The 8,099-nt window shown below is 37.6% G+C and overlaps 1 protein-coding gene across 1 annotated transcript in view; it reads left to right on the top strand.

The window, feature by feature from the left end:
- ATR (ATR serine/threonine kinase) overlaps positions 1 to 8,099 on the top strand; it is a 136,272-nt gene that overhangs the window by 32,910 nt on the left and 95,263 nt on the right. Inside the window, 1 exon segment of the mRNA XM_015593746.2 lies at positions 7,755 to 7,949. Coding sequence (XP_015449232.1) covers positions 7,755 to 7,949 — 195 coding nt within the window.

Genomic DNA, 8,099 nt, shown 5'->3' with positions numbered 1-8,099 from the left:
GTGTTTCTGTTTTCTTTATTTTGGTTGGCTTTTGTTGGTTTTGCCTCTGGTTCTTCTTGTTTTATGTTACATACTTCAGTTCTGAATCTTTGGCGTGTGGTTACTATTATGAATATGAAAAGGATAATTATATCTATACAGTTGTTCATGTCTTCTGTGTGTGCCTTATCTCCTTTCCCCTTTGTGAATTTGGATCTTTGAAACCTCTCCTTTTCAGTCATTGTTATCTCAGTTTGTCTCTATGTATGCTGAATATTCATTACTACCTTGCTATAGTAATTCTCTTCTTATTATTTAAGCTTATAATGCCCTTTTCTTAGTAAGGGTTGTACTCCTCTGCTTCTTTTGCCTGATTGTCACTTTACTGCCAGTTATGTATTTTTGTTGTTGTTATTTTGTTTTAGATGAGCTGACACCTTTCAGTATTTCTTGTAATGCAGGCATCTGAAAAGGTCTTAATTTCTCCTTCATATCTAAAAGAGAGCTTAGCTGGATACATTTTTCTAGGCAGGTAGTTCCTTTCACTTAATAGTTTAAATATTTGATTCCATTCCTTTCTGGCTCGTGAGGTCTGCTGCAAATAGTCGTATATTCTAATGAGTTTTCCTTCATAAGTTACCGTCTTCTTTTCCCTGGCTGCCCTGTGAATTCTGTATTTGTTGTTGATTTTTGATAACTTTGATACTTTGTGTCTTGGTGAAGACCTTTTTGGGTTGAGATAATTGGTTGAATTCCAAGCTCCAGCTCATTCTTTAGATTTGGGAAATTCTTGTCCATTATTTGTCTGAAAATGCTTTCTAGTCCCTGCTCCTTTTCCTTGCCTTCGATAATGCCCATTATTCTTATGTTTCCTCTCCTGATGGTATCAGCTAGTTCTTGTATTTTTCTTTAATTATTTTTCATTCTTTGGTTTCTCTCTTCTTCCTTCTGATTTATTTCTAGATTTCTGTCTTTGATATCTCTGATCCTGTCCTCCATTTGGTCAACTCCATGTTCTCAAGCTTGCTATTTCATTTTTTAACTCTTGCAGTGTGTTTTTTATCTCATTGAGTTTTTTCATAAGTACCATCCTGAATTCTAAGTCGCATATTTCTGAGTCTGTTAGCTTATTTTCTGGAGATTTTTCTCTTTCTTTCTGAGATGCCTTGTCACCTTGGTTGTTCATGATGTTTAATGGAGTATTTCTCCACCTGGGCAAATGGAAGTGTATTCTGTTGTTTTTCCAGAAAGATTTATAATATAAAGGTCTTTCTTTAGCCTGCTGCAAAGAAGGCACTTTTCTTTTGGTTTCCAGTCGGTGGTGTCTAAGCCTCTTGGATTCCAGCTTTATATAAAGCCTAAATGTCTTTTTTATTTTCTTTTAGATACTTAATCATACTTGCTACTCTCAGTTTCAGTTCCTGTCAGTGTTACCAACAGTTTTGGTAGCGTTTGCTTAGATCCCCCTCTGGCTCCATGGTGATAGGTCTTGGAGAGTATGGGGGGAGGGGCCCTCTGGGTTGGGAGTTGGGGGCTGTGGTTCAGCTTCGGTTTTGGAACTCAGGCTGGTGAAAATCAGCTGTTGTTTCTCTGCGGTCCTGTCCCGTTTCTCTGTTTTCTGTCCTGATGACTTGGCCCTGCTGCCGGCTGCTAGAAATTTGGGCACTTCCAGGCAGGCTGATCAGGGAAGTCTCTGCACCTTCATCCCTCCCCCTCCTCCAGTAAGGAGCTTCGGCAGCTGAGGGAGGCAGTTTCTTTATTTCTTCCAGTCCACCACCTGGCACCCAGAGTTCCGATCTGTGGTAGCTCTTATGTGCTGATCCCACGCTCAGACGTGCTGGTGTGCAGTTTGGGTGTTTTTTGTTGAGTTTTAGATGTTCAGCTTATTGTTGTTTCAAGGGGAGAGATCTGAGGATGTCTCTCACTCTGCCTAGTTTCTGGTTTGTTTGTTTTTTTTTTTGATGCCATAGTAAATGGGATTGTTTTCTTAATTTCTCTAATAGGTTATTATTGGTTTATAAAAATGCAACTGATTTCTGAATATTAATTTGTATCCTGCTACTTTACTGAACTAATTTGTGAATTCTAATAGTTTTTGTTGGACTCTTTAGGGTTCTCTATAAATAGTATCATATGTGCAGATAATGATGCTTTTGCTGCTCTTTTCCTATTTGGACGACTTTTATTTCTTTTTTTGTGTGCTTGCCGTGGCCAGGACTTCCAGTCCTATTTTGAATAGAAATGGTGAAAGTGGATATCTTTGTCTTGTTTCTAATCTTAAAGAAAATGCTTTTAGCTTTCCATGTTGAATGTGGTGTTAACATGTGGATTTGTCATATATAGTCTTTATTATGTTGGGGTATGTTTCTTCTATTTCAACTTTGCTGAGAGCTTTTACCTTAAATCTGTTGAATTTTGTCAAACATGTTTTCTACATCTATTGATATAATCATGTGACTTTTATTCTTCATTTTGTTTATATAGTGTATTATGTTAATTGATTTGCGGATTTTGAACCAATCTTGAATCTAAGGAATAAATCCCACTTGATTGTGGTATATGATCTTTTTAATGTATTGCGAACTCAGTTTGCTAATACTTTGTTAAGGATTTTTGCACCTATGTTTATTAGTGGTACTAGCCTATAATTTTCTTTTTTCGTAATGACTTTGGTTTTGTAATCACGGTAATGGTGGCCTCATAAAATGAACTTGGGAGCTTTCCTTCCTCTTGAAATTTTGTATTAGTTTGATAAGAATGGATGTTAATTCTTTGAATGTTTGGTAATATTCACTTGTGAGTTTATCTGGTTCAGGACTTTTGTTTATTGGCTGTTTTTTGATTACTGATTTGATTTCATTAATAACAATTAGTCTGTTTAGATTTTCTTTTTCTTGTTGATTCAATCTTGGAACATTCTATGTTTCCATTAATGTATTCGTTTCTTCCAGATTGTCCAATTTGTTGGCATATAATTCTTCGTAGTATGTTTTTTAATAATCTTTTCATTTCTCTGGTGTCAATTGTGATTTTTCCTATTTCATTTCTGCTTTTATTGGATCATTTCTCTTTTTTTATTGCGGAGTATGATTAAAGGTTTATCAATTTTGTTTATCTTTTGAAAGAACCAGTTCTTGGTTTTATGGATTTTTTTGTATTGTTATTTTAGACCCTATTTCCGCTTTGATTTTTATTATTTCTTTTCTTCTACTCGCTTTGGGCTTTGTTTGTTGTTCTTTTTTTAGTTCCCTTAGGTGTAAGTTTAGATTGTTCACTTGAAATTTTTCTTGTATCTTGAGGTAGATCTATATTCCTATGAATTTCTCTCTTAGGACTGTTTTGACTGTCCCATAGATTTTTGGGTTTGTGTTTTTATTTTTATTTTTCTGAAGGTATCTTTTGAGATCTTTCTTGATCTTATTGTTAATCCATTCATAGTTGTGTATTATTTAACCTTTATGTATTTGTGTGTTTCAGTTTTTTTTTCTTGTAATTGATTTCTAGTTTCACACTATTGTGGTTGGTGAAGAGTTTTGATATGATTTTGTTCCTAAATTTATTGAGACTTGTTTTGTGGCCTATCATGTTGTCTGTCCTGGAAAATGTTCCACGTGTACTTGAGAAGAATGTGTATTCTTCCTTTTGGGGGTGAGATGCTAAAAAAATATTAATTAAATTTATCTGCCACTTTTTTCATGTTCATTTTCTATCTGGGAGGTCAATCCATTGATGTCATTGAGGTATTAAAGTCTCTTTATGTTCATCAATATATAGGTGCTCCTGTGTTGGGTGCATGAATGTTTACGAGGGTTATATCCATTTGTTGGATTGATCCCTTTATTATTATGAAATGTCTTTCTTTGTCTCTTGTTATAGCTGTTGTTTTAAAGTTTATTTTGTCTAAGTATTACTACCCCGGCTTTTATTTTATTTTATGTTTATTTGGAGGAAATATTTTTTTCATCTCTTTCAGTCTGTGTATGTCTTTCAGTCAGAATTGTGTCTCTTGTAGATAACATATGTATGGATCTTGTTTTCTTATCCATTCAGCTACTCTGTGTCTTTTAATTGGAACATTTAATCCACTTACATTTAAAGTGATTATTTATAGGTATGTAGGCATTTCCATTTTATTCATATTTATGTTCTCCCTCCGCCACTTCCTCCCCCCTTCTCCTTCAAGAATCCTTTTTACATTCCTTGTAATGTTGGTTTGGTGGCAGTGAATTCCTTCAGCTTTTTCTTGTTTGGGAAGGTCTTTATCTGTCCTTCTATTTTAAATGATAGCCTTGCAGGGTAGAGTAGTCTTGGTTGTAGGTCCTTGCTTTTCATCACTGTTAATATTTTGTGGCAATCCTTTCTGGCCTTTCCTCTGACAGTCTTAGGCGAGCTCCCTAGAAGGTAACTAATTGCTTTTCTCTTACTGCTTTTAAGATTCTCTTTGTCTTTAACCTTTGGCATTTTAATTATGGTGTGTCTTGGTGTGGGCCCCTTTTGGCTTCATCTTGTTGGGGACTCTCTGTGCTTCCTGGGATTGTATGTCTATTTCCTTCACTAGATCGGGAAAGTTTTCTGTTCTTATTTTTTCAAATAGGTTTTCAATTTCTTGCTTTCTTCTCCTTCTGGTACCCCTATGATGCGAACGTCATTATGTCTGATGTTATCCTAGAGGTCTCTTATACTATCCTCATTTAAAGATTTTTTTCTTTGCTGTTCTGAGTGGGTATTTTCTGGTACCTTGATTTCTTCTAGTGTAGTCTTCATTTCAGTTATTGTATTCTTCATATCCAGCTGTTTTGAACTGTGCATCTATTATGTTTGTCTCCATTTTGTTTAGTTCTTTTTCTGGAGCTTTGTTCTTTATTTTCATTTGGGACATATTTCTTTGTCTCCTCATTTTGGATGCCTCTCTGTGTTTGTTTCTATGTATTAAGTAGATCTGTTACGCCTCCCAGTCTTGGCAGGGTATCCTTATGTAGTAGGTGTCCTGTGGGGCCCAGTCTCCCTAATCACCTGAGCTGGGTGCTCCAGGCGTGTCCCTTGTGTAGGCTGCGTGTGCCTTCCTTTTGTAGTTGAGCCTTGTTTTGCTATTGGAATGTCAGTGAGTGAGATTGTTCCTAGGCTGACTGGCTGTGAGGATTGGCCATGATACAGTTTACAAAGTGCTCTGCGGGGTTGACCCCACAGAGTAAGATTTGCCTCATCAGGCTCTGGTGACTGATGAGACCACCCTTTGGGTGTGCTGCTTATGGGATGATAATTGGGTGGTGCTTTGTTGCGTCTGAAGCCAGGCGTATTGGTTCTGGGGCCTTTTGGGGGGTGTTCCAGTGCCGGTCAAGGTCAGCTGCAGCTTATAACAGGCTTGAGGCTACCTGGTAGGAGCTACAAAGTGATCTGTGGTTGGTAAGTGCCTGTTCTGGGCCTGGAGGTGCATGAGAGAGGACACACTGCAAACCGAGTCTGGCTGTCAGCAGTACTGGACCTGAGGCAGCTGAGTAAAAGGTACGGAACACCCTGTGGCCTGATTCTGCCTGCTGCAGCCTGCCTGCTGCTTGTAAGGATCAGTGGCTGAAAGAGCCTCGAGCAGTATGTGAGTTGGATAAGGGAGGATCTCAGGGAGATCTATAGGGTAGGGTTAGTGGTGTTCAACAGGTTAATGCAGATTCAGATTCGGCCCTAGTTCTGAGTGTGGGGCCACTCAGCTAAAGTCTGGGGGCACACAGAAGCCTGCTGGGGCCTGTAGTTCTTTGAGAGTTTTTTTAAGAAAGAAGGCAACACAGGCAGAGGTTGGCTGCTTGCTGCTGGAAGACCTGCTGGTGCTTGAGTTGGGTTGGGCTGGGTCCCAGGGAGTCACCATGCTGGAGACTTTGCTAGGCCTATGCAGATTCAGATTTGGCTATATAGGATGAGGGCTCAACACAGGAAAGGTGGCATCCAGCTACACAGGAAGAGGGCCCAACGCAGGGACAATGGCAACTGTCCCTCTAGCCCTGAAGCCACACAACTCAGTCTCTCCCTGTATGTCTTTGGTATCTCTCGCACCACTGTTCCTCCGTCAGAGCCCAGGATGAGTACCTGGCAGCAAGAGAGTCTGTGTGCCAGCCCTTTAAGAGGATGCCTGGCCTTCCAGTAGTCTTTTATCTCACTGGGACAGGTGGAATCCCTGCTGATTTTCACAGCTAGATGTCAGGGCTCTCTTCCTGGCACTGGTGCTCCAGCCAGGGGAGCCTGCTGTGGGGCTGGGACCTCTTCTCAGGGAGGACTTCAGCTGATATATCCCTATCAATTCTCCTACAGTCAGCTGATATATCCCTATTGATTCTCCTACCAGTCTAGACGTGGCTTTTCTGTATCCCTAGTCATAGTACCCTCTGTTCAACTAGTCCTCAGATGGTTCTTCAGATTATTCTACAGTTTAGTTGTAATTTTGGTGTGATCATGGTAGGAGTCCACAACAGCATTTTCCTACTCTGTCACCTTGAGACTCCAACCGAGCCCTTATGTCTTTACAGTGCAGTGATTGGTCTCATTGGTAATGCAAAATCTAATATGATCATTTCTACCCCTACAGAGTTGGAATAATATAGGACAAAACTAGTGATAACTAGTGATATAGATGATCTTCTGTGAATTCAGATGTCAGTTTGAAGTATGGAGTGGTTTGCAAAGCCTTAGGGCTGAGATTTGCAAGATAGATGGAGTAGATTTTCTTCTTCTTACCTTTTCCCAAAGGCAAAGTATATCATTACTCTTAGCTTAGAAATTATAGTACTGGTTCATACAGAATTTTCCCCTCCAGTATTATTTTAACAAACAGATTGCTTATAAATTGGTCAAATCCTGAAAGGAAATAGGATTGTATACTCAAAGATATACTTACTTTTTCATTCAGTAATTCCACTCTGGGAACCAAAAGCACTGATGTTTTACTGCACCATTTTCCAAGTAGCAAGACTAAACAAAACCCTAGGAAGAAGCTAAATGTCTAATATTTAGATAATAGAATATTATGTGACCATTCACATAAAAATTGTAAATACTTTGTAGAAACTACCTTATAGTGTTATAGGATTAATATTAAGTTGAAAGATATAACACAAGTAAGGTGTAAGTAAGTATCTCTAAGGGCAGGGCCTGAGCCTTGCTCACTGTAACATCTCCTAGAATAGTGACCGACATATAATAGGTGTTTATTAGATTCATTGAATTAATAAATAAAACTTATGTTTGGAATTTTGTATATATTTTATGAATATGATCTTAAGGGAAATAGACCAAAATCAAAATAGATTTGTTGCTGTGTTGGGGTAGTGAATGTGTTAAAAAGATTTTCTTTAATACTATGGCATCAACTTTTTAATTTAAAAAACTTAAAGTGTTATATTTATGGTTATTCTTGCTTATTGTCTAAATCCAAATTACCTCAAACAATAAATCAGGCTTGGAACCTCTGCTTTTGAGCAGGAATATATTTTAATAAAATTATTTTTTTATTTATATATTAGCTAATTTATTGTCTGTCTCTTTGTACGATGTAAACTATGTCATCGGGGACCTTGCCTGTTTTTTCACTACTGTGTCTGTAGTGCCTGAATCATAGTAGGTGCTCAGTAAAATATCTGTTGAATGGATAAATGGTAAATCTGAATTCAGATATGTCAAATGTGGATTTAAAATTCGTGTGGCATTTTAAAATATTTTTGCACATAGTTAACGCAAATATTTTATCACCTGTACAAATGTACTTTTTGGTAATTATAGCATTTCTTTTTCAGAGGACCTTACAAGTTCTGCTACCTGATCTTGCTGCCAAAGCAAGCCCTGCAGCTTCTGCTCTCATTCGAACTTTAGGAAAACAATTAAATGTCAATCGTAGAGAGATTTTAATAAATAACTTCAAATATATTTTTTCTCACTTGGTATGTTCCTGTTCCAAGGATGAATTAGAACGTGCCCTTCATTATCTGAAGGTAGTTAAATATCTATATTTTATTCTTGTTTAAATTAGCATTATAGGAAAGCTGTGGTAACAGCTTTCTTGTAGACAGGAGAGTGGTAATTTATAGCCTATCCTAGAGTTGTGTAAGTTCAAATAGTATTATGTAAATAAGCTTTGTCCT

Source organism: Pteropus alecto, unplaced genomic scaffold (assembly GCF_000325575.1).
Source record: "Pteropus alecto unplaced genomic scaffold, ASM32557v1 scaffold75, whole genome shotgun sequence".
Lineage (NCBI taxonomy): Eukaryota > Metazoa > Chordata > Mammalia > Chiroptera > Pteropodidae > Pteropus > Pteropus alecto.
Note: the sequence above shows the minus strand (reverse complement) of the source record. Positions and strands in the feature narration are given on the sequence as shown.